The 27,053-nt window shown below is 38.7% G+C and overlaps 1 protein-coding gene across 4 annotated transcripts; it reads right to left on the bottom strand.

Moving 5' to 3' along the window:
* Positions 1–394: 394 nt before the first annotated feature.
* Tmem212 (transmembrane protein 212) lies at positions 395–25,752 on the bottom strand. 4 transcript variants are annotated; one of them, XM_047564583.1, is made up of 4 exons: positions 25,576–25,752; positions 17,126–17,185; positions 15,256–15,579; positions 395–524 (listed from the first exon to the last, which is right to left on the bottom strand). In XM_047564583.1, exons 1-4 carry the CDS (start codon positions 25,732–25,734, stop codon positions 492–494), a joined length of 576 nt encoding a protein of 191 aa, XP_047420539.1. In that variant the 5' UTR covers positions 25,735–25,752; the 3' UTR covers positions 395–491. The 4 variants fall into 4 exon arrangements, with proteins under 4 accessions (XP_047420539.1, XP_047420540.1, XP_047420541.1 ...); XM_047564584.1 differs by lacking the exon at positions 395–524 and adding an exon at positions 1,601–1,754; XM_047564582.1 differs by lacking the exon at positions 395–524 and adding an exon at positions 5,547–6,143.
* Between the last annotated feature and the right edge of the window lie 1,301 nt (positions 25,753–27,053).

Here is a 27,053-nt window from a genome sequence, read left to right as displayed (position 1 = left end):
GCATACTATATTACACGATTTCATTTGCAACCACAAACATTAGGTATCCATTTGGTATTCTCAGAATTGTGCACATTTTTCCAAGAGCTTTTTGCAATTGTTCTGGGAAGTAACTATTGGACTTCACTGGCCTTATGACCAGAAGTATGTGCCATAATGATCAGAACTCAGACTCTTGATGAAATTTCCAAGTATCACCTGAAATACTAGCACAAAGTAGGATATTAACAAGAAAATAAAACATAAGTAAGTAAACAATTGGGGTGCCCAATACTAAGTGAAGATGCTGAAATAATATTAAAACTTAAAACTTTTCAGACATTATGCTGACAAGTTTGAAGTCCTTACTTGTGTAATTGCCAGGCCCAGGATTAGATTCTTGTTACTCCATTAAGTGACAGATAAACATGGGTCAACTGAAGAGCCAGGGACTGGGAAGCATGTGCAGGATTTCCAGACACCAACCATTGAGCTACATGTCTTTGAAGAAATTACTTAGTGTCTCTTGACATCAGATTTTGCATCTGTAAAATGAAGGCATTTAATAGTCTTATGTTTAAATCATTATCTAAAATGTTTATTCTAAACTTGTCCATTCTCAAATGAGTGGACTCCATATTGACTGATAGTCAAAGACATCCAATAATAAATGGTGTTAAATGCATCTATAACATCTGACTCTATTTTTGAGTATTCAGGTTGTCTTGCACTTTCTGCTATGTGCATTACTGAGTTCTCTCAACAAGTCTATGAATTAATGATTCCCACTAGCTCCATTTGACCAGGAGGAAGCAGGCTTAAAATGATAGAGGGTAGGAATCTGCATCCAGGTGTTTTTTATTCCAGAGCCCTCCCCATTTTCTGCCACATTACGTCGCTGTGTCTCAGACTGAATTGTGCATCAGAATCACTTGTAAGAAGGTTTCCTGGGATGAATTGATGAGATCTAACCCATTTCCAGTTCTTACAAGTTCCCAGATGATGCTGAGGCTGCTGGTCTAGGGTTTATAATTTGAAGTCCACTGCACCACACTATAAAGACCTACCAATGAAAGACCAAGACAGATAGAATGTAAGAAGCAGATCTCCCATCCAACTAAGAAAAACCTCCTACATTTAGAGCCACTCAGTAACTGAATGGGGCTACCTCTTGGGAAGGATTATACTGTAAGGGGCACATAGATCTGGGACATTTGATGAGAAGTTGACCGAATAGGTATGTAAGGTCCTTCCTAACTATTTGTTAATGAGTACCAAAGACAAGAGATAAGGAGGCTAGGGGGGAGGGTCGTGTCCCCCCCCCCCCAGCAGGAGACCCTTCTCAGTAGGATCACATTTAGTGTTTTAATTGTGCTTTGAAGAGTTACAGTCACTTTGGTAATGGCAATGAAGAAAAGCTGAGAAAAATGTTTCCTTCATTTAGGTTACGTGGAATTACGGTTTAAGAAAATACCACACAGGCAACAAGAAAAAATATAAATAAAATATTCACTCATTGCAAATTTATATCCTAGATCTTAACATTTTTATTATGACAACGATATAATTTCAATTTTATATCATATCTAAATTTTAAAATGTTAATAATTAAAAAGGGTCAAGCTTTATAATCACTTCAATTTTTATTTCATAAAAACAGAGGAAACATGTTTGAAAAGATCAAAATTATTTTGTAAGTATTTCAAAATAATAAGCACAAATAAGGCAAATTTCAGAGGAACGCGGCTCCAAATTTATTGTCCATTCTTTTGACCCTAGGAAGAAAAAAATAAGGAAAGAAGTGTTTATATCTACAGTTTATCAAAGAAAGTAGAGTGTCCCTTCTGACATTTAATTTAGCCTTTTTTATGTCACAGGAGCCCACTGAGGGATGACTCAAATAACGGCATCATGGTGCCACTTAAGGATTTAAGAGGAATCAACAAAGAGAGCAAAACCGGTGGTCGTGTGGAAGGGGTGTCAGGAAGGTATAAAAAAGAAATATATGTGTAATAAAATAACTGGCATAAGCATAAAGCAGGAAGAGTCATACTTTTGTGGGGAACCTCTGTTGAACATTGCTTTTTGTAATTTGCTTTTTGTTTTGTCTGGTTTGGATTCGTTTGGGGCTTTCAAAAATTAACAGAAAGTTCAAGGGCACTTTCTGAAATTTTTTATTGGCCACCAAGAATTTAAATTCAATTAGAAGTGAGGGGAAGGAAGTCAACATTTCTTGAGCACCTATCCAGTGCGGTGCTCTGTGTCCGACTCTTTCTAAAAATGATCTCATTTCATTTTTGCAACATGTGAGGTAGGGGTGCTCTCCATTTTACCAGTGAGGAATCTTAGGCTCAGAGAGGTTTATCTGATTTGTTACTCAGATGGTAAATGACAGAGGAGACAATTAAACCTCAAACTGTCTCCCTTCAGAAGTGTGTATTAGGTTCTTCATGTATCAAAAACAATGGCAAAACAGATCCTCTTCAACAAACCACTGCTTCTTGGCATGGAAATTCAAATCTACTTATTCTCTGTATTCCTTCCTGGAGATTCTTGTATTCTCTGACCATAGTAAATTCCCCATGACATGCAAATTGGTTTTAGACTTGAAATATGCCTGCTATAGGTTTAAGCAAGAGTCTAGCTATGGCTAGGAAGACATAAAAATGACATTTAATATTGAACCTACTGTTCTTTTGACCCCCATGCTCCTGGTCTCACCTTTCTCAGGCACCTTTTTATTTTTAATTTGCTAGCTAATATATTTGTATTTATAAATAACATACTAGCTTTAAAACTATTATTGATTCTCTGTCCCTCCTACTTTTTGTCTGTTTTTCTTTATGGATGCACATCAAATGATTAGAAGAGGATAAGCAAATTTTTCTGTAAGGGGCCAGATAATAAATATTTCAGGTTTTATGGGCTCTGTGATCTCTGTCATAACTACTCAGCTCTGCCATTGCAGTGTGAGCGTAGCCACAGACAATGTGTAAACAAGGGAGCATGGCTCTGTTCCAGTAGGACTTTATTTATGGACACTGGAATTTGAGTATGATATAATTTTCAAGTGTCATGAAATTTGGATTTTTTCCCAACCATTTGAAAATATAAATAAAAATTATTCTTAGCTTTAGGTTCATATAAAAAGAGGCAGTTTGCCCTTTTGGCTCATGGACTATAGTTTGCCAACCCCTGGTCCTGAAAATAGTACCTGGTACATAGTAGGTACTCAGAAAATGAAATTTGTTGGGATTGTCCCAAATAGTAAATATTATATTCCTCTATCCCCATGCATCTCCCACTAGGTCTGCCTCCCATGAAAATAATAACCAGCTAGGTAGCACTGTACTCCACCCTGGGTCTGTAGGAATCCCTGCTGCTGGAGAGCAAAGCCAGTTCTCTAGAACACAGAGCATCTGCTCTGCAAGGGTCCTCCGAGAGCACCTGATCAGCACTTCCTAACTGGTGGAAGTCCCATATTCCTGGGAGACTGGGAAGACCTTCACAAAGAAGCTATTGCATCATTTAAAAAGCTTTAGGATGTTGGGGCTGGGATTGTGGCTCCGTGGCAGAGCTTGCTTGGCATGTGTGAGGCCCTGGGTTTCATCTTCAGCACTGCATATAAATAAATAAATTAAATTAAAGATCCATTGACAACTAAAATAAAAATATATATTAAAATTATTTTTGAAAAAACTTTAGAATGTCTACTTCAATTCCTTTTAAAACATTCACAATAAAATAGTTTGTTTTCCCTTTTGATTAAAATTATCTGGGGAGTGTTGGTTTATCTCTCATCTGAACATAGCTTTGTGCTATGACTGTTTTAAATTAATTTTAATTGTTGACATCACTTAATTTATAGAACCACAATTGTCTTTGGGAAAACACATGGTGTAAAGAACACTGTTGTTGAAATCCCAGTAACGAGAAGCATGAAACTGATGATAATTTTGCTAACATGCCTCAAGATTGTCTTCACCAGGTCCCTAAGTTGCATTCATCTGCTCAGCATTCCCGTGCAGTAAGTCAGAATGTAGCCTATATTACTGTGTTCAAAAGAAAAAAAAATATCGAAGATCATGTACGGTTTAATTTTTCATTCAGTGAAGTCTAGCAATGTCAAAATATGTTATTTGCATAGAAGAGCTCACAAATATTAACTCAATATTTTCTCTCCTATTCCTATTTATTTAGTTATTTGGAATAGGGTCTTGCTATGTTGCCCTGTCTGTCTTCAAACTCATAATTCTCCTGCCTCAATCTCCCGAGAAGCTGGGATTATGGGCATTCAACATCATGCCCAGCCCTTATTTGTTTATTTATTAAAAATTTCTAATATAAATATTTAATCAAACTTTAAATTACATAAGAAACTTCAGTTGATGTGAGTAAAACACATAGTTAAATATTCTAAATTTTAGTCTACTTTGGGCTCTAGACAAAAACAATATATGTCACTTATAAAATTTGTCCAAAAATCATGTTTTCTTAAGCACTAGATTTAACATTAATAAAGTAGAATGCCACTTTGTCAAATGGGAAAAGTAAAAACTTGCTCGATGATATTATGGTGATTATAAAGATTATATTAAATTAAACTTTGTAATATAATCTTTAAAAACAAATTTAAACCATAATAAAATGACATTAATATTATTATTATTATTTGGTGAATTTGTTTATTATACTATTTATTTTTCAATACTGAAGGAGTTTTGTGAGATTTTTTTTATTAGTATGAAAAGGGTTTTAAACCACAGAATGATCTAGTTCATGTTGTTTTATAGATGAGAAAATGGAGGTCCTGAAAATGGAGGATGTGAACAGCTCAGCTTGTTAGTATTAAGCCAAGGTTTCCTGACCAACCAGAAGAGCGTCATATTGTATAACTCTAGGGGCCATCCTTCATATTGTTGTGGTGCCATTTACAAAGACTTTAAGGAAATTGATGGCCCGAGAGTTGTGAAATGCGAAGGCCTTGGCTTTCAGTTATGTAATGCTGAATTGATGAAAATCTTTGTCATTAAATCTTGCTTAGACATTTTTCTGAAGTTTTCAATATACTGTTGTCCCTTGGTGTCTTGGGATGGATTCCAGGACTCCCCTTGGACACCAAAGTCTTTGGATGCTCAAGCCCCTGATATAAAATGCCATTGTACATCTGTAATTTTTTTCCAAATGTTTTGATATTAGGTTGGTTGAATCTTAGATTTTTGGAACCATGAACAAAGTAGGCCAACTGTATTATTTATAAGACCTCTGAGTTCTCAATTTTTTTAGAGAAATTGAAGGGCCAGATTGAAAAAAAAAAAAAAAAAAACAATAGAGAAGCATTAGCTCATTTAATGAAGTTAGCAAGATATTATAGTTTTTAAATATCAGATCTTATGCTGGGAGTGAGAATCAGAATTGAATTGTCATGGTCTTCACCCTGGAAAGGTTTAGAATCTATCTGGAAGCAACACACCAGAAAATGGTAAGATTGCAGTTTGGGGGTCCTTCACAGAATGCCACGTAGACACAGAGGAAAAAATGGTCTCCTTTGTTCAGAGATGGTGGAAAGGAAAAAGGTCACATAGAGGAAGTAACATAGACAGTCCCTGCTTTGGAGGAACTCACAGTCTAGGAGAGGAGCTGGATACATCTGAATGTCACTGGAAGGAGGTTCGGCTGCATCCTGAGTGTGAAGTCCAAAAGGGATTTAGTCAGGGAGTAATAAGGGCCGATTTGAACTTGAGAGAGCTCATTCTAGAACCTATTTGGAGGACACTTCTTCTTTGGCTTTTGCAAAAGCTTTACTCTTGGGATTTCCTTCCTTCCTTCCATTCCTTTCCTTTCTTCCTTCCTTCCTTTGTGAAGAACGCTTCTTGACAGACAAGACTGGTGACAAAGAAGTCTGAGTAAAGCAAGGAGGGCAGAGCCAGAGCCATCACAGTCAGTACAGAGGGAGGTGGACACTGTCGAGTGGTCCTTCAGAGTTGCAATTGTCAGATTTGGTGACTGAGGAAGGTGTGGGGAGTCTAGGATGACTCCAGGTCTCTGACTGGTCATGAATGCTGGGAACTGAGCTAGAGATGCAGGAAGAGGAGCAGTTGTTGAGGAACAGATGATCGGTTTTCTCATGAACATCTTGAGTACTGTATATGTTTGCAGGACACCTGGAAGTGTTCAGAAAGTAGACAGATGTAAGGCTCGTGAGAGCAGGAGAAGGAACTCAGTCACAGATATGGATACATGAAGCATCAGCCCAAAGAGGATAACTGAGGCCACCAGCTTTTAAGAGGTGAGTAGAGTAAAAGGAGCTCTCAGAGGAGACTGAAGAGACATGGAAGAAGAGGAGAATCAAAGAGTGGTACATGGAAGTCAAAGTGGGAGGGGATTCCATGCAGAAAGTGGTCAACAGTTCAAAGGCTGTGGAGAGGTCAAATAAGATGCAGAAGGAAGAGGGTTCATTGGGATTGGCTATCTAAAGATCATATGCATGATATGTGGCATATAGTATATGCTCAGCAAATGTTGAGAAGTGAGTATGAGTAGTGGGTATTGAATTGAGAGCTTTGGGTGCGTACTCCTTCACCTATCGCAGGAGAAATTCACATTCCAGGGAGCAGAAGATGCTCTCGTCAAAGAGGCACTGCTTGTGGTCCAGCACTTTGTAATTCATGGCTTTAAGGGGCAGCTTTCCTTTTCAGTTATGATACCAGGTTTATTATATGATGTAAGAGAGAAAAAAACATTTAAAAGCAATATTATTTGCAACTAAATCCCATACCTTTCAATGATATAATGGAAAGTTGTTGTTTTCAAAGATAGCCAACAAGATAATTCTGGGTAGTATGGTATGTCAGATTGAATATTGGGCAAGCTGCTCTGAAGTGCTTCAGCGGGTCTGGGAATCGCCACTGAGTGGGATGCTACCTCACATCTGCAATACTCCCAGCGCACATTGCATCCAACAGTAATGCAGCGAGGGCGTGTCCCCAAGGACACGGCAGCCTGGCTTTGGACAGGTGAAGTCAGTCATTCCATGCTTTCAACATCTCCTTTAGCACCTACTTCTGTAGTCTTCCCCTCTGAATGCTAATCTTCTCAAATGGAAGGAAATTTTATTTCAAATTCACAGACTGAGATCTGGAAAGGTCCTTGGAGGCTGTCTGGCCCAAGCTGCGTCTTAGAGGTGAGGTTTTCCAAGCCCTGCTGGAGGGATGTGAGTGGGGATGAACTGCTGCCTGCCCATGCACCATCCCTGTGGGGTCTGCAGGTCAGTCTCCAGAGGAGCATCCCTGTGCGTTCCTCATGCCCACACTGCTGGTTTTCACCCTAATTACTTCCTCTATTTTTCTCCTGCCACTCACATGGGGAGTGAACCCAAGCATCCAGTAGTAGCCATAACATATTCTCCTCTTTAATTAAAAAAGTTTAAAATATCAAATCAACATTGTTACCTTCTAAATGGTATTGTACTCCTATATTAGCCCTATTATAATCATTCAGAAACTTTCATCATACGAGCAAATTTCTTTGCAATTTTCTTGTAATTATAGAGAATGGAGGCTTCTGTTTTTTCCTCACAATTCTGCTCCCTTATAAAACAAAAATTTGGATTACACCAGTAATCCCACAACTCAGGAGGCTGAGGCAAGAGGATCACAAGTTCCAGGTCAGCCTCAGCAATTTAGCGAGGCCCCAAGCAACTTTGTGAGACGCTGTCTCAAAAGAAAAAAAGAAAAAGGGCTGGGGATGTGGCTCAGTGGTATATGCCTCTGGGATCAATCTCCAGTAACAAAACAAAACAAAAATTTGTTCTTTTTTCAAACATATTCCTTATTTTAAAAAAATATATATACTATCTGTTCAACATCCGTTCATTAATAATAACATTTTAGATTATGATTAGGAAGCAAGAAAAAAACAAGTGTACTAGGATATCTGGTATTAAAAGATGAAATTGACTACACATCAGAAGGAATATGTTGAAGCTCATGATAATTTATAAGGTAAAAATTGACAAAAAGCAGTTCTCAGGATACCAGCCTCTCCCCACCCACCACTCTCTCTATCTAACTTATTTAAATATGTTACAACAAACACTTCAGTCTCATTTCCTCTCGCAGTCAGTTGCTATCGCCCTTGGTGTGGTCCAACTGATTCAGTGGAATGCAAATATACTGGAAAAATAGCTTCCATTTCTAACACATGAAGGTTAATTTTTGACTGTGAGAAGCATGAGAAAGACTGTCCAAGAGAATCGAGAGAAACATGACTCTATGAGGTAGCCCAGAGTCAGTGAGCCTGGTGATACATCCCCAGAGGTGATGAGACTCACTGGCCAAGAGCCTCCTCCCCACACTCTGCAAGACCTGAGACCGAATCGTTGGCATGACATGGCTATCTCAATGGCTCCATCTGTGAAATGGGCATAATGAGCTTTGGAGAGTTATGAGTGGCAAAGGGGGTAAAGGACTGACGAATAGCAGCCACCTAGAAGGCAGCACTTAATGACTGCTATGACCCAGCTCCATATCACTGCTATTGCAGAGGAAATAAAGAGGAAACAAGAAGCAATGCCCTGCATTTGTGATTATTTCTTCTATATTCTGATTGCTTTAGTAACAAATTTGAGGAGACCACATAATAGAATTTATGAGAAAGAAATATGATGGATTCTTACTGTCCTGTTCTATAATTCCATGAGTCCTTCTCGGATCCACCCAGGGGGCGTAGTTCCAAGAAATATCAGAAAAATCTACTATGGCCCCACCTGAGGCCTCACTAGAACTTTAGGACAAAAATCAGAGATGAATTTGTTTTAAAGTCTATTTAACATCCTGTTAATGATGCAGCAGAAGTCCACTGGAGGATCTGGGGCCAGCCTGCTGCTAATTTGTCTTCTGTTTGGAGCGACAGGGTTGTCTACTGATCAGTATTTGCCCACATGTTTTAAAATTACATTTAAAGGCCTTACTTACATCTTTTATGGGAACAAAACATTTGGAACATCTCTCAATTCATTGAAAGAAGTCAAACCACTGCATCACATGACAAAGGGAAAAATATTTTCCTTCCCATTAAAAAAAAAAAAAAAAACCAAAAATAAAACTACAAAACACAACAACAAATAATGAAAGGAAAATAAAAGGAGGCATTCCATGTAGGAGGAGCAGAGTAGCTGCAGGGTACAGCCACAGTGTATCTGCTGTCCCCATTCTTTCTTTTCCCGTTACTTTATCATTACAGAACTAAGAACGTGGACAGTTTTGGCCGTGCTTTGTGTTTTTGTTTCCATGTTGTGTTTGTTTGGCCCTCTGCTGAGTCCTGGAGCCCACAGGTCTCTTTGGAATCCTGCACTGACCTTCTTTAGCAGGTGGCCCTGAGTCTTTCCCCTGGCCCCTCTCCTTCCTGGGAGCCCCCTGACAGTTGGAGGGCTGGCACACACCTTTGTGCTTATCAAAGTCATCAAATCCTTCTCATCTCTTTCAGGCATTCTCACTGTGGTTTGGGTTGGGGACCAATCGACTGAACAGTGGCACACCTTTCACTGTGTGACCTGTAACAAGATGACCTTGATTCTACTAAAGCACAGGCAGCAAAGAAATAGTAGCTGTGCTGATTCCTTAGGGGGTGCTTGATTCATTCTGGAGACATGTTTTTGAACTTACAGAGGAAAAAACCTCTTAGAAGTGAATATTTTTCATCATAATATTGATGGTTACATATGGATCTTACAAAATGGACTCTGCTCTATAATTCATTACAACACAAAAATACCATTTCCCCAAATCTTTCCTTCAACTATTACTTTTTTCTTTTTTACAAATCTTATGACACTTGAATTTCCTAATATACATGCTATGATTTCATCAAAGGATATTCATTTTCAGAGCGACACTTAAAATGCAATTTTTTAAAATAGATTTAAAGTGGTTTTTTGTTTTGTTTTGTTTTTGTGGTGTTGGGAATTGAACCCAGGACATTTTAGGTAAGAGCTCTACCACTGAGCTACCACCCTAGTCCTAAAAATGAAAAATTTAAAAGCATTGTCAGTGAGAGAGAGAAGGGAGGTGAAGCAGCAGCATGCTTTAGAATATTTATTATAGTTTAAGTTTTTAAAAATATTTGCTTATCACCTTTAGTATATGGGGAGTCTTACAACCTAGCCGTATGTGGGTTGATTATCGTTAGAATCTAAGAAGGTGTGGATTTTCTGATATTTTGATAAATGGTACACTTATTTCGCTGCTGGAAATTGTGCCCAAGATAGCTGAGATTTCTACCTGGTAGCAAAGGTTAGCTTAGACTGTGTGTATACCCCATGGACTCAGGGCAGGGGTGTATTTATTAATAGAGAACATCATGTCTTATTATGTCAGCCATTCATCCTCACTAATGAAACATGATCTGTCGCCATTATAGATTAAGCCATGTCAAGTCATCCAAAAAAGGCTCACCAAGGAAACTCTGCTTATTAAATTTATCTAGAACTTTTGCCCAAATTAGTGTTGCATTTTATGCAGCCAGGGAAACTGAGACTCTGTCTATAAGTGACACTAAAAGAATCTTACATAAGGAAGATAACTTTTTAAGAAAAAGAAGTATAATTCTGATTCTTAAATTTCCATGACATTCAGTATTTATCCAGGTGTGTGTTAAAAATAATTAGGTCAAAATGAATTCTACTGTCCTGTATACCTAAAAAGAACCAATTTTTAAAAATCTACCTTCTGTGCCTCCATCCCCAGAGTGTCCGACATAGTAAACCTCTGGTGGGACCCAAAAATCTGGTCTAACAAGAACATGGGTGATTCTGATGTCGTTGGTCTACTTTGAGAAATACATTACAGTTGTGTTGGGCCATATACCTGGTTGAGAAGTCACACACCAAGTTGTCCTGAGCAATATTTGCAAAGGCAGAATTTCCAAGTTGGAGAAATTTGCCTATGATCCCCACTCATCTCTTATCAGTTCATCTTCTGTTTTCCCAATCACTTCAACTGGACTCCTTGTTCAGTCTCTGGACCTGATTTACCAGGTTCTGCATATATATGTATGTATATGTAGTTATATTTCTCCTTCCTTTCTTCCTGCCGCCATCCCCTGTTAAGCATAGGTGTTAGTGTCATGCATAAGGTGACAACCAGATGTCTAGTAAACTATCCCATGTTGGGGGCTTATGACTACCAATACTTCAATGCGTGGTTCTCCTAGGCATATATACCTTTTAGCAAAGCGTTCTAGAAAGTGTGAGATGTTCACCCTAGGGGACGATCTCAAATACTAAACTTCCAGATTCCCTGGTAGTACAATGGGGGAGGCAATTTTGGTTGGCTTGTTTCAATTCTTGGCAGGTCTTCCTTATAAAATCAACTCTGTTCCTAAGAATGTACAGGATTTCCTTTGCAGACTTAAGTAGTTGAAGAGGACAGGATCGACCACAAAAGGCATGAAGGGTGCCAAGTTCTTATATTCCAGCTTTGCTGACTGAGGTGGATAGGATTGACCTGGAAAAACACTGGCTAACATTGCCCCAATTCACTTTATGCTAATATGATACTGATCTGAATCACAAAGCCAGCACAAGGGTTTGCAATGGGAAACATCTAAAGGAAGCTGTTCAACCCACAAAGGATCAGCATCCACAACAGTCCTAAGAATTCAGAATCACAAGTCACTTGTGCTGTTCCAACAGAGATACTGCTTCAGTTTTCCCAAGGGTCAGGGCTAGCAGAAGGGAAGAGGTTGCAGGGCAGATGACAAAGAGGACCAGGATGAACCTGGCCTGATCAGGAGAAGTAGCTCTGGGTTCCGAATCTGTTCCTATTACTTCTTAGCTGTGGGACTTGGGGCAGGTTGTGTAAGCTCTTTAGACTCAGTATATTACCTATAAAATTGGAAACACACCAACATAGAGTGACCACTCTGTTGTGACCATACCATTAGTGTGCTGTTAGCACTCCTGGAAAAAGAAAGATAAACTTGATGTTTGGGTACATAAACCTCTCTATGGGGTTCAAGGACAGAATTTCTTCAATGCATCATCTAGCCACAGAGTATATATACATTTTGAAGTTTATGGAATAGAGCTAAATTAAGGTATCTGTATTTCACTATTATTTTAAAACATTAAGGATGTTGCTATAATCAATTTCCACACAAAATTCTTAGTATTTATGTCTGTAAGGTGCTGGGGATTGAACCCTGGGCCTCATACATGCCAGGCAAATGCTGTATTAGGGATCTGTATCCCCAGCCCTCTATCAGAAATTTTATAGTGTAAAATTTAATTGGATAAAAGAAGGCAAACTATTGGCTTTAATTCAACATTGTAAACTGCAAAATAACATGGCAAAGCATCATGTAAAAGTTTAGGTTTAAAATTCAAGGTTAGTTTATCTTAACATACAATATTCTGGGGGAAATTTTTTTTCTTATGATCCCTTAAACTTAGAACAAATAAGGGGATGAATCTTCATTGCTTAAAAAAAGTTCAATGTGCCTTACTTTATTTTTTTTCCAGTTTCTTGAGGAATAAATGACAAGGAAAATTGTATTTTACTAATGTGAGGTATACTGTGTGGTGATTTGAAATCAAGTTAGATTACACATCTATCACCTCACAAGGTCAATGTGTGTGTGTGTGTTTGTGTGTATGTTTTGAGAATTAAGATTTACTCTTGCCAAATTTCATGTATACAATATGGGATTGTTAGCTATAGTCACAATGTTGGACATTAGATCCCCTACTTACTCATCTTATCACTGAAAGTTTTTGGTCTGACCAAAATCTCTCCATTTCCCCCAACTTCCAATCCCTGGCAAAAATCATGCAACTCGCTATTTCTGCGAGTTTGATTCGTTCAGATTCCACATAAAAGTGAGGTCATACAGTATTTGTCTTTTTGTGTCTGATTTAATTCACTTACCATGATTCGAGTTTCATCATGTTGTTGTAAATGGCAGAATTCCATTCTTTTTTAAGAATGAGTAACATTTCACTGCTTATATACAACACATTTTCTTTATCAATTCATACTGGTTGTTTCCATGTCTTGGCTATTATGAACAAAGCTGCAATGAACATTAGAATGCAGATATACTTTCTACATGCTTTTATTTCCTTCAAATATATACCCACAAGTGGGATTGTTGGACCATGGTCATTTTCTTGTTTGGTTGGTTTGGTTGTTATTAAGTTGCACGAGTTCCTTACATGTTTTGGATATTATCTCCTTATCAGATATATGCTTTGTAAATATTTTCTCCCATTCTACAGGCTGCCTTTTCATTTTGTTGACTGTTTCTTTTGCTCTGTAACAGCTTTTCAGTTTGATGTAGTCTCACTTGCTCAGCTTTGCTTTTGTTGATTGAGCTTTTAGTGTGGTTATTGGAAGAATCATTACCTAGGTCAATGTTAAAGAGCTTTTTCTCTATGTTCTCTTCTAATAGTTTTATAGCTTCTGGTCTTACGTTTAAGTCTTTAATCCTTTTCAAGTTAATTTTTGTGCATGTTGTAAGATAAGGGCTCAATTTCATTCTGTTGCTTATGGCTGTCCAGTTTTCTCAACACCATTTGTTGAAGAGACTATACTTTCCCATTGGGTGTTCCTAGTACTCTTATCAAATGTTAGTTGGCCATGTATGTATGTTCATTTCTGTTTCCTTGGTCTGTTGGCTGTTTTTGACAGAACCACAGTATTTCAATACCTGTAGCTTTGTAAAACAGTTCAAAATCAGAAGTGTGATGATTCTACCTTTGTTCTTTCTCATTACTTTAGCTCTCCATGGTCTTTCATGGATCTATATGAATTTTAGGATTGCTTTTTCTATTTCTGGGCAAAATGCCATTGGAATTTTGATAGGATTGCAGTGAATCTACAGTTTGCTTTGAGCAGAATGAACATTTTAGCAATATTAATTCCTCTATTCCATCAATATGAGATATCTTTCCATTTGTGTCTTCAATTTCTTCCACCAGTGTTTTATATTTTTCAGCATACAGATATTTTACATCCTTTGTTGAATTTATCCTTATTGATGCTTCTATAAATGGGGTTGCTTTTCTTTTTGGATTGCCTGCTGTCTGAGTCTAAAAATATAATTTGGGCTAAGGACATTGCTCAGGGGTAGAGCACTTGCCTAGCATGATCAGGGTTTGGGGTTTTAATCTTTAGCACCACCAAAGAATAAAGCAACTGATTTTTTTTCTTTTTTATTGGTGCATTATGGTTGTACAGAATGGTGGGATTTGTTATTACATGTTAGTACAAGCACCCAATGTAGCACTATAACTTGGCCAATATCCCTCCCAAGACTTTTCCCTTCCTGCTTGTCCCCTTCCTCTATTCTATGATCTCCCTTTGCTTTTCATGCCATCACCCCACTCTCCACAAACACACACCCTTCTTTTCTTTTTCCTCTCTAACTTTCACATGTGAGAGAAAACCTTCAAATCTTGACCTTCTGACTTTGGTTTATTTCGCTTAAGGGTCTCAAGTTCCATCCACTTTTCTCCAAATGACATAATTTTGTTTTTCTTTATGACTGAATAAAATTCCACTGTGTGTATATACCGCATTTCTTTATCTGTTCATCCATTGATGGACACTTGTATGCTGGTTCCATAGTTTGGCTATTGTGAATTGTGCTGCTATAAACATGAAGTATGCATGGATCACTAGAGTGTGATGACTTTAATTCTTTAAGAAAATACTGAGGAATGGCATGGCTGGGTCATATAGTGGACCCATGCCTACTCTTTAAAGCAATTGATTTTTGTATGTTTATATTGTATTCCGTAAGTATATTGCCTTTGTTTATTAACTCGAACAGTTTTTTGGTGGAGTCTTTAATGTTTTGCACAATAATATCACATTATCTTCAAACAGACAACTTTGCTTCTTCTTTTCTGATTGGATGACTATTTTTCTTTTTCTTTTTCTTGCCTAATTGCTTTGGCTGGAATTTTCAGTACTATGTAAAATAAAAGTAGTAAAGTGTGTACCCATATCTTGTTTTCAGGAACAATTATTTAATATAGGTTGAGGCAAAAATTGGCTAGTACTACTTATAGCTGTACTCTTAGTATTACACCAACATATTTCCATTTATTTACTCAAAAATAATTATTGAGCACCTATCATGTGCCAGACACTGGATAACGTGGTTCTATAGTATATGCTGGCAAAGGAGAGATTAAGTATTTCTATATCTGACCATTTGTTTTACCATTCAGGATTGAATATAAACACCAGCTTCCCCTTTGCTGAAACTTACATTTATGTGTCCATGCTGGATTAGTCTTGCAGAAAGTTTGATGAACACCATCAGAGATGCACAGAGCAGAGCAAAGCTCAGACACAGATCAAGGGCTTGAAGCGTCAGGTGGTACTCTTCATAGTGAAGGGGGTCCACGCAAACCGATGGGAATTTTGCATACGGAAAAGGAAAGGCAATGGCGTAACCAAGATAATTGGTCCCTGCGATCCCTGAAAATGAGTAGAAGCAATATGGGCCAAGGAGAGCAGATTCCAAGGCTATTGCAAAATGAAGTGGACATCCCATAATGCTCAGAATCACAAAGGTGAAGCTAGCTTCCCACTGAAAATAAAACAAAAACAAAGTGTTAATATGAGGACAAGCTATTTCAAAAATTTCTTAGCAGCCTGAAGAGGGAGTTACTAGGTATTAATCTCTCCTACTGGAAAAGGAGGGAGACTTGCATCACAATTTTGTTTTGTTTTGTTTTGTTTTGTTTTGTGTTTTTCCTTTGGTAGTGACGAATGAACCCAGGGGCACTCTACCTAATCCTCTTTCTAAAATATATTTTATCTTGAGACAAGCCTCACTAAGTTGCTGACGTTGGCCTTGAACTTGTGATCCTTCCTTCTGCTTCGGCTTCCCCAGTAGTTGGGATTACAAGTATGTGCCACCACATCCAATTTCAACTTTCTCTTTAGGCTCTCACATTTTGCCTCCAATCTACACTTTGGGAGAGAAACATGTCAGTCAACTGAGGCAAAAATGAAATCAATTCAATTCAACAAACATTCATTTATCTCCTATCATGCATAGAGAACCGGGGAGCCAGGTGTGGTAGGGCACGTCTGTAATCCCAGCAGTTTGGGAGATTGAGGCAAGAGGATGGTGAATTCAAAGCCAGCCTCAGCAATTTAGCAAGGCTCTGTCTCAAGATAAAAATACAAAAAGGGCTGGGAATGTGACTCAGTGGTTAAACACCCCTGGGTCAATCCTTGGTTTCAAAAGAAAAAAAAAGAAAAAAGAAAAAAATAGAACCAGTCTGGGATGAGAAAAACAAAGTTGAGAAAATAGAATCCCTTCTCTAGGAACTTGCTACTTGGAGTATGATCCACAATCCAACAGCATTGACATCCTTGGTAAACCTGTCAGAAAAGTAAGACTCTCAGCCTTTACCCAGATCTATGGAATCAGAGTCTGCACTTTAACCAGATCTCCCACTGATTCACACATACATTAATGTTTGAAAAGCACATCCTTAGCCATAGGAATAAAGTCTATAATTGGATAAGGTAGTCTTTCTAACACACTGGGATTACCTGGCTCTACGCTGTTGAACGGCAAGATACTGATTTTTTTTTATCCTTTTTCAGAGAGGTAACACAGAGATGAGGAGACCTCCAATTCAGAAACTGACACTAAAAAGAACATTATTTTTAGGGCAGAGGGTATGGCTTGGTGGTAGAGCATTTGCCTAGCATGAGAGAAACTCTAAATTCAATCCGTGGCATCACACACACACACACATACACACACACACACACACACACACAAACCAAGACAAATTAAAAATTATTAAAAGCAGGGGTGCCTGTAGCTCTAATCTTTCAAAATGAAATTCAGGAGCTCTAACATCAATTGACTCTATCCTCCCCCAAAGACAGTAATAATCACAGGGCATTGTAGAAATTGTTTGGAGTAGAAATCATATTTAAAAAAATATTAATTTAAAGCATAAAGTTTATTGCCGAAATCCATCATAGCAAGGCCATAATTAGATCAAATTCCTTTATAAGTGGAAATCGTATTCTCTACGTTCCATCCTAAATTGGTGGTGTCCTGACCTTCAAGCCCACTCTGCTGTCCTACTTAGCGTCTACGTATTTACCAGGTATCTCTGGGTCCACTCTTTGTAAGCCAACAGTACAAGCACTCCAGCTGTGATAGCCTGTGAAAAGAACATTGGACAAGTAACATCCACAATAGAAGGTACCCCTGGAAAGCGTTCAATCTGTCTCACAGTTTGACAACTTTATCACCAACTAGAAGGAACAGCAAATGGCTAAATGGATTTATGGCTCTGATCTCCTCTTCATCTGAGGCAGAAACTGGGATGACAATGAAGAAAATAAGCCATTAGTGTCATAAAGGCATGATTCACACCAGCTCGCTTTTTGATTCTCTGTCTTGCCTTTGCCATCACAGTTAAAATCTCCGATACTGTGTCACTGTAGTAAAAGCTTGGTTTTATACCCCTGGCCATATGTTTTATTTTGAATAATTGGCTCTTTTTCATCATCTTTCTCACAAATTGCTAAAATTGCACATGGGTAGGCCCAGAGTGGAGACCTGTCACAGAGCCCTGAAATCCCTCCCAGCAGTGACATTCTCTTTAAACCACTTGTTTTTTTCGAGATTCTGAGGCCTCGGCCTGCTGATGGGATACAAATACATGATCTCTCTTTCTCCAATGACAAAGATGACCACCACTGGAATGAATATGTGATGTGGCGTTTATTGTTCTGGGTGCAGTTGTGTTCAGCTTTTCAAAAGAGAGTTTTTCTTTCTAATTGCCATTGAGGGAGAAAGGCCCAATGTACAGAAGGGACATGGTTAAGAAAGGAGAGAATGTGGCCACCAGAATTGAGCAATAGATAACGAAAGAAAAAAAAATCTCTGAGCTCATCTTTGATTCAGCACCAGGTCTGATGCAGGAGACTTTTGTGCTCATTGAGATTACGAATTGCTTATTCCCAGTCCATATAAATCATTTGGCTTTGACCAAGGAATGCTTTGAGGTCAAGAGAGAAAACCAGGAAGAAATGTGCCCAAAATAAGATGTTGAATGTGAAAAGATGTAAAAATAGCAAAATTTGGGGTTTTTTTGGGGGGAGGAGGGTACCAGGGTTTGAACTCCAGAGCACTTGTCCACTGAACCACATCCCCAGCCCTATTTTGTATTTTATTTACAGACAGGGTCTCACCAAGTTGCTTAGCACCTTGCTTTTACTGAGGCTGACTTTGAACTTGCAATCCTCCTGCCTCAGTCTTCTGAGCCAGTGGGATTACAGGCATGCACCACTGTGCCCAGGAAAATTTTGGTTTTTACAGAGAAGTAAACATGACTATACATATGGAACTGACAAGTTCAAGGGGGGAAATCAGCATTTTTACCAATATGACTTTGTGGTGCGCAGCTTTTGTAGCTTTGACATAGTTATCATTTTGAGACTTAGCTTTTTAATTTTCTGGCATATTGTATTTTGAATGTTGGATTTAGAGATCAGAGAGAGTGAAACACACACACATACACACACACACACCACACACACATATTCACTCTCACAAAACTTCTCATTTAGCTGGGCCTGAAATTCCAGACTTGGCACAGCCATACCATATAACTCTCCTGGATAAAAACAGAACCATCTGTAGTCAGAAGAGCTTCCTGGCTTGATTCTGCAAAAGGAAAGTTTCCAAGGGACCCTATGGAGATGGAGCCGGCATAAATAGTACAAAACAGGAGAATTAATAAGAGCAACTGTAACTGATGCCGGGGGGCAAGCCTGGGGTAAGGCTAAGCTTTCAGAGGCCTGGCCCTCAATTGACACATCACTCCAGTGCCATTAATCAGAGAGAGAAATGTGGAAGCAAGATAAAAGCAAAGGAGCTGGGCTCACCCCCCTCTGCTGGCTTAACTAGGAGAAGATAACTGACATTATCAGATGCTTAGATTCCAGGTTGCCTTAATTACTTTGGCATGAACTGTTTCTTTCCCTTCAAAGGTTGAAAAATGCTGCAGAGGTACAGTTGCCTGTTACCGTCTGTGATAGCTGCCAGCTTGAATTTTGCTTTGTTTACACAAAACTTTGAAAAAGATTTTTCATGGAGTCAGTTGAGTATGAATGCAGTTAAATCCACCCTGCGAGTGGGATGGTGGATGTCATGGTGACTCAAGAGCAGAGCACTCCCATCGTCACTGACCCCCTCCAGGGAGAGCCTTGCCCGGTATTCTCCCCCAGGAGTCACAGCTGTCCCCTTTTCTTTCTTCCATTTCTTTTATGCAAATTTTCTTTTTAGATAGGCATGGGGGGAAATGAAAAAAAAAAAAAGGAAGAGATTTGATAAGACTTGATAGTAGGCAAGACAAGTCAAGGGAGAGGCGAGAGAGAGAATGTCTGGGAGATGAAAAATCGGGCTGAGCGGTGCAAGAATGGGGAAGGACCGAGTGGACAGGGTGGGTGGCAGTGAGCGGGGAAAGCACATCCTCCCTGGGCTGTTCTTGACACGCCATTGACTTACTTTCAGGGCACTTCCACCAATATTACTAAGGTTTTGCAACCATTGCTGCTAACATTTTGATTGCATGGTAATCGTGAGTCCTCCCACTAAATCTTTAAATTGCTTAAGTAAAGGATGCAGTTCCCAGAAGCAGATGAATTGAAGGAAGTTGGGAGCAGTCACAACAAAAATAGAAACTTTTAAAGGCATCATATTAATATGGGATAATTTACTCACTTAAGCATCTATTGTGGTCTACTATAAACACGGATGAGATGGGTCCAATGCAGATAAAATAATGATAATTATCATTCACAGAGTGCTTAATATATAGCAGACACTATGCTAAACAACTTGACAAGGGTTAACTTGCTTAATCCTCATAATGATCCTATCAGACATATTCTCTCCACTTTTCAAATGAAGTACAGGGAGGCTAGATAAAATGAGTAAGACCACTGAATCATAGTTGCATAAGTCACAATTCCAACTCTCATTAGAATTTACAGCCCAGGTATGAAAATAATGCACACATAAGAATGTCCAGAAAATTAGGCAAGAGGAATGGGTGCTTTCTACACCAAAGAGCCTGGGTGATAAGTTACCACTTTCAGGGGGAAAAAAATCAATGATGAAGGCAGCAGAGGCAGCAGGATGTGAAGCAAGTTTGAAGGACACCCATGATCTCTGGAGGTGACAGAGGGAGGGCAGGCAGTCCTGGCCATGGGAGCAGCATGTGGGCAGGTAAGGGAGTGGCATCCTGCTTAAGGAACAGGGAGGGAGGAGCCCAGGCCCACTCCCTGTGGAGAAGAGAAGATCAGGGTTCGAAGTCATGTGACACCAGGGTAGGGAGACCTCAAAAGTCAGGGTAGTGTGTCCGGATTTTGTTTGAGGATAATAAAGCAATGCCAGAGGATGTTGAAGAAAGAGCTAGCTTGACTTCCAGAAAGGTTTAGAAAGATGAGCCAGATGCAGCATGCATGCCTGTTAGAATGCAGCGAGGTCCAGAGGCCTCTGCAGGACCCCGGTTCTTCAGGCTTTCTTTTTCTTTCTTTCTTTTTTTTTTTTTTTTTTAACTCTGCTCACAGTAATATATTGTACCATGACCTACTTATAAATCTTTTTATATCTAACAAAAATAGCACTTAACCTTTACTCTATACGATACACTCTACTATTCTCTGTTCTATTCTATTTGTTGTAAATGCTGTTAGCTCTTCAATAGATTGGGTTTATAATCCACTAAAGGATGGATTGGCACAGTTTGGTTATTGAAGTTATCTAGATACCACATCTGAGTAGCAGTAGGAAGTGATAAGGGGTGGGAAATAGTCACAGGGAGAAGGAATGTATAGGAATATGCCTCAGAGGAAAAATCAAGGCCACAGGGCAGCTAACTGGAGTAGGGCTGGAACTGGGCTAGTTTTGGACATTGCTGCCCAAGTGCCTTCCTGGGACCAGCAGTGTGGACATCCCTGGAACTCCTTAGACTTGCAAACCCTCAGGCCTCACACAACCCTTTTGAATCAGAATCTGAATCTCCACACAATCCTCTAGTGATTTGTATGTCCATTACAGTTTAAGAGGAGCTAATTTAGAGGAAAGTATTGAGTCGAAAATCACTCCAGGGTTTGAAACTGTGTTTCCAAGACAATGAAAGAGAAGTAGGAGAAGAAAGAATTGGTTTTGGTGACAAGATGATTAATTAGTAGTTAGACATGCTGACTGAAAAGAAGCTTAGGCTATCTTAGTGGAAAATTGACCACTGACAAAGATTCTTTGCTTGACTGAACTTTAGTCAGGCTCCTGAACCTTCTCCTTGGCCCCTGTGCCCTTCCTTATAAAATCCTGTTTTAACAAAAACTCTGCCAAGTCGGTTTGGCAAGAAAACCCCAGCCTCACGCAAAATCTGATGGCTTCCTCATCCTCCACCCTCCCCCAGGTGGTGTCTGTTCACCTGCAGCAGGATCCAGATAGGTCATTTTAGCCAGAATTCCCTTTATCACCCATGTTTCCTCTTGATCATTTTCTATCCACTGATCCTTACCCTGATTTGGGGCTACAAATTCCCATTTGTCCATACTATATTAGGAATTGAACCCAGTTCTATACTGAGGTCTCTTTTTCTCTATCTCAATAGTATTTTTTAAAATACTGTTTTTATTTCTTTATCTGTTGTTCAGCTCTGGCATTTCTTTGACACCACCCAGAAGTTGGGAGTTGCACTTGTTGAAGATGTAAGAGACAGGAGCCATGGGGAATCAAGCCCCTCCTTTGACCGTTGAGGAAACCGAGGTCTGTGTGACTAAGCGCAGCCCTGAGCTTTCTCCCCAATTCCTGCTTCTCAGCAGTGTTCTGAGTGCACTTTCCACTTGGCCAAATCACTGGGTCCTGCGATCAAAGTCACCGTACTTCAGTCTCTTCGGCAGAGCTTCAGCTGCAAGCCACATTGTCCAGGATTAGCGAGGGCTCAGTCCTTAAGGCACTAAGATCTCCTCTCTGTATATTTACCAGCTGCCGATGCCTTTAAATAACCTAGCTCAGAAATTCTGGGAAAAGTACGTGTCATGTGGCTGTCAGAATGGAGTTAGAGTCTGAAGGCCAATGTTTGTGGAGTACTTAGAAAGTCTTGAATAAAAGGTGTTGAACAAATACTGGGTACTGTATCACATGCAAAAATCTACCATATAGTTTCAAAAGAAATATGGAGTCATTAGCAAAAGGAAATGTCAATGTGACTGAATTATACAAATTATCTTTTCACCAGAGGAAGACATGCTTTGGAGGCAAGTTAAGTGATTGGCAAGGGAGGTTGTGGGGTGAGGCAGAGAACTTTTGAAGTTGACCCTGATCAGATAGAACTGTGGCTCAACAGGAAAATTCAGAAGTGGGGAAAATCACCTTGTTCCAGATTTAGACATCATTGAAAGAGTGAGCATTTTCTTTGCATTTCTTCTCATGAGGATTTTTTTCCTGCCTTAGTATAAATACCGGCTTGAACTTCAGTCCTTGCAACCTAGTCAGAGATTGACTGTGAAAGATATTCTGTACCACCAGAATGGAGGGCATAGGATTCATGCACTTACTCAACAGTAGTAATCAAATAATATGGATTGAAAACCCAGGTTTTCAGGTTCTAGAGATAGAGTATATATATATATATATGGTAATATACATACAGATATATATATATAGTATATATATATGGTATATATATAGTATATATATATATGGTAATATACATAGATATATATATCCTAAAATAATATATATTATATATATATATATATATATATACACATATATATACCCCCTATCTTGTAAGTATTGATTCATTTGTCAGGGAGGGGAAAAACAAACAATAAACCAGGTACAGTGGTGCACATCTGTAATCCGAGCTATCCTGGAAGTTGAGGCAGGAGGATTGCAAATTCCTGGCAATTTATTGAGACCCTAACTCACAATAAAAATAAAAAGGTCTGAGATGTAGCTCAGTGGTAGAGTACCCCCCTGGGTTCAATCTCCAGTTCCAGAGAGAGAGAGAGAGAAGGAAAAGAAGAAAAGAGTGAGTGGTGTGTGATGAGGTCCAGGAGGTGAGGGTGGGAGACTCAGCAGGTCATCAGGAAACAGGATAGGACAGTGAGGCGGGTGGCTAGGGATTAAGAACAAAGAGTTTGGACAAAGAGCAGGGCACAAGCGAAAGGCATGGTATTAACTAGCATTTGAGTAGAGCTTTAAAATTGGCACAGCTCTTCATGACACACTGTTCAATTTGTGTTGCTTCTCATGGAACACCTTGGGGTTAGACAGTTTCCCACAGGCCTTCCTCTCACCTGTGAAATTCTCCTTATTACAGGTCAAGGTAAGGAGGAAGTGGCCGACAGAGGGTCCTGTGTTTGATCACGTACCAACATTAATGTCTCTCACTGTACCTCTTCAGGCTGCTGCTCCTGAAATCGAACAGCCACCAACTAGCTGCCTGCTGGAGACACTTCATATTATTTCCCTGGGCCTATCGGTAAAAGAGACGTTTGACCCTGAACCGGTCTACATTCAGTGTTTATAATCTTCATCAGAATCTACCAATATTTGTTGAATCTATCACAAGAGACTCTTCAGGAATAGGCAAAGAACTATAAGAAAAGGATGGAAGGTTGGACTACATTGGTGGTTTTGTTAAATTTAGGGGATCGGCTGTGGGATGGGAATCCTAAAATAATTAAATGGAGCTGGGTGTGGTGGTCCACACCTGTAATCCCAGCAGCTTGGGAGGCTGAGGCAGTAGGATACAAGTTTGAGGCCAGCCTGGGCAAATTAGGGAGACCCTGTCTCAAAATGCAAAAAATAAAAAGGGCTGGGGATGTAGCTCAGTGGTATAGTATCTCCAGATTCAATCCCTAGTACCACACACAAAAGGGGAAGAAATGTAAAATAAAATAGTTAAGTGGAATAGAAAATACCAGAATACATTTCATCTAAAGGACAAAGTATTATTTTGTGACAGTTTTGTTATACATATTGATATGAGTATATAGATATTCATCCAGAGAGGAAGATGCAAGTATATTTACGTATATTCCAGGTCCTGATGTAAAGTATTTTTCTAACTCTGGATCACCAACAAAAATATTTGCTGCTTGAATAAATGTAATTGTCATTGCTGTATTTAGCAAAAGTTCAGTAAACATCTCTTTGAATGAAAGTGTGGTTTGGGGTAGGTGTCGGGGAAAGGAAGGGAAGGTCTAGTTGAGGGAGGTAGATCTAAAAAAATGTATTTAAAAAGAAAAGAAGAAAGAAAAACATCACTCAACGACTTCAATTTCCCTCCCACCCACTGTTTCCTCTGTCCACACACCATTAAAGGCAGAGTTCCTATTTAAGATGAAGACTTGGTAGTATCTTCCATTGAATCCCAAGAACGCTGTAGTTCCTCAATAAATATTTATTTCATAAATAAGTTCAGTATTACATTTCTAGGGGTTATGCTTTTAGGTGGCATCCTAGTCAATTATTTGAAGATTTAAGATGTTAGCCCACCCAAAAGTAGCTATATTTTAATAGAAATTTCCTGAAGATCAAAACAACTTCAGAATGGAATTCTCCAATATCTGGTGGGAAATAAGAATATTTGATAATGAGAAGATTTCTCATGGGAAGTAAGGAGAGAAGGATTTGTTAAGACAGGGACCCTCACCACTCCTGTTAAGTCATGCTGCCATGGAAGCCCTTTCCTCCCAAGGACAGGTGTGCTCATTTTGTGGCTCAGGGACCGATTTATCTGTGAGATTGTTCAATGAGCATCTACTTAGTGCAGACCCTTGACTAGGTGCATGTGTACTTTCCCAGAAAAATATGAAATCAGTAAAGTTCAACACCCCACTTCTTTTCTTAAAACATGTTTTTTAGTCGTAGATGAACACAATACATTTATTTTATTTATTTCTTTTTTATGTGGTGCTGAGGATGGAACCCAGTGCCTCACATGTGCTAGACAAGTGCTCTACCACTGAGCTACAGCCAAGCCCCCAAAACCCCACTTCTTGAATTATTTTCAGTTCAAACAGTTGAATGCAAAGAAAAAGTCAGGAGAACAGAGTTTTTGGGTTTGGATATTTTGGGGTCTTGTAGGCCTACCTTAGTATTTCTAAGGAAAGCATTAATTTGAAAATTATTTTACTTTATTCTACATTTTTGAATTGTATGATGGCTTATGCCTTTTCCTAATCTGTAAATTGAATTTGAAAAAGATGCGTTTTAATTTCTCAGAATATCAAGATAAGAAGATTAAAATAAAATTAACTTTTTAAGAATTTCTTGAACCTTTCATTATAATTCACATGATATACATCTATACATAATAAAACAATATAAAAACAAAATTCCTCTATTTAAAATAAAACTAATAGAAATCCATGTACTAAGGCGAATTCTGCTTTTCTGTAGAATTGTGACTTCTTTGTATTGTTAGAAAAATGTTAAACGACATATTATTCTGTTTGTCCTTTCCCTCCCACCTCCCTTTATTCTCTCAAAATATTTAATAAAATATGCTCCTACCAAAGCTCCATTCCAGATGGGACAAGCAATATGGACACTCCATCCAGTGAACCAGAGCTTGTAAGAAAAGACAGGGAAAAAAGCAATAACTCCAGAGAAGATGCTGAGACTCCCCAGAGTGATGAGAGTCCGACCAGCAGTCTGGTATAGGGCCTTCATTTTGCTCTGTGACTTGGGTCTTTGGTCTCAAAGATATTTTGTTACCAAAACATGAGCATATGACAGACTCCAATAAACAGAAGTTTCTTAGAGACAGTAGCCAAGACACATGGGGACTGTTGATCCACTTGGAAACAAGATAAGATTCGTTTCACCAGAGGTGGAATGTTGTCATATAATCCTTGATATAAATTAGACCCAATCTTTTCTAATACTGGTTTACTTCTGAGAGAGAGAGTGAAAAACCATTCCTTGTTTTGGAGTGGTTGCCTTGATTCCCTTCTGCCCTGTCCTGGGGAGTGACCACTTCCTGGCTTAATCAGATTCAAAGGCTTGCTGACTGAGCTAATTGTTTCTCAACTCAACCTGCCTGGTGGTTCCAGCATAAAGCCAACATCCTTTGTGCACAATAGATCCACATTCCCAGCACAATTTCCCACAAAACAAAGTAAAAAGAAGCACTCAGACCACTTTTCATTGCATTTAATTTAAATGATTTAAAACCAAAACAAGACTTTCATCACTCTCAAAGTTTAACATCACTACAATTATTTTCAAATTTTAAAAAAATATATTTTTTAGATGTCAAACCTCTTTTATTCATTTGTATGCAGTGCTGAGACTCGAACCCAGTGCCTCACACATGCTAGGCAAGTGCTCTACCAATGAGTTACAACCCCAGCCCCTATTTTTTAATTTTTAATAAATATTTTTATATGACTTCATCTCCAAATAGGCCTAAGTTTCACTATGAAGTTCTGCATTGTTTTCACTAAACTGGCTTCTCCTTGGTTATTTTATTATTAATTCTATTTTTAAGTAAAGTGCAAAATGGAAGTATGCAGTTGTAAAATAAACTTTGAGAAGTAATTTATCGGTTGAATAAAGCACTGATCTCCATCCATTTTTAAATTACAATTCTAATTTGAGATGTTGGGCTTATGTACATTTAAGCAATTGCAAAAGTTCATCTCTTATTTCATGCATTTGAGAAAATGCGTATTTGATTTTGACTGATGGGATGTGTTTGAATGTCTCTTCCAAGATAATATCTTGAAGACAAAGAACACTTTACGAAGCTATCTGAATAATTTTTCTATTCAATAATAATATCTTTTAATAAAATCATGAAAGATAATTATATGCATGGAAATGTAGAGAGTAGATTTTGAGTCAGAGGGAGCTGGGATCTGATTCTGGTTCCACTCTCCAGTGGGTTTGTGTCCTTGCGGAAAGGCAAATTCCTTAACTATGCTGAGTCTGTTTCTTCATATGAGAAATGGGAATAAGATTAGTGTTTATCTCACAAGTGGTCGGAT

The sequence above is a fragment of the Sciurus carolinensis genome, chromosome 9 (assembly GCF_902686445.1).
Source record: "Sciurus carolinensis chromosome 9, mSciCar1.2, whole genome shotgun sequence".
In the NCBI taxonomy this organism is placed as follows: Eukaryota; Metazoa; Chordata; class Mammalia; order Rodentia; family Sciuridae; genus Sciurus; species Sciurus carolinensis.
Note: the sequence above shows the minus strand (reverse complement) of the source record. Positions and strands in the feature narration are given on the sequence as shown.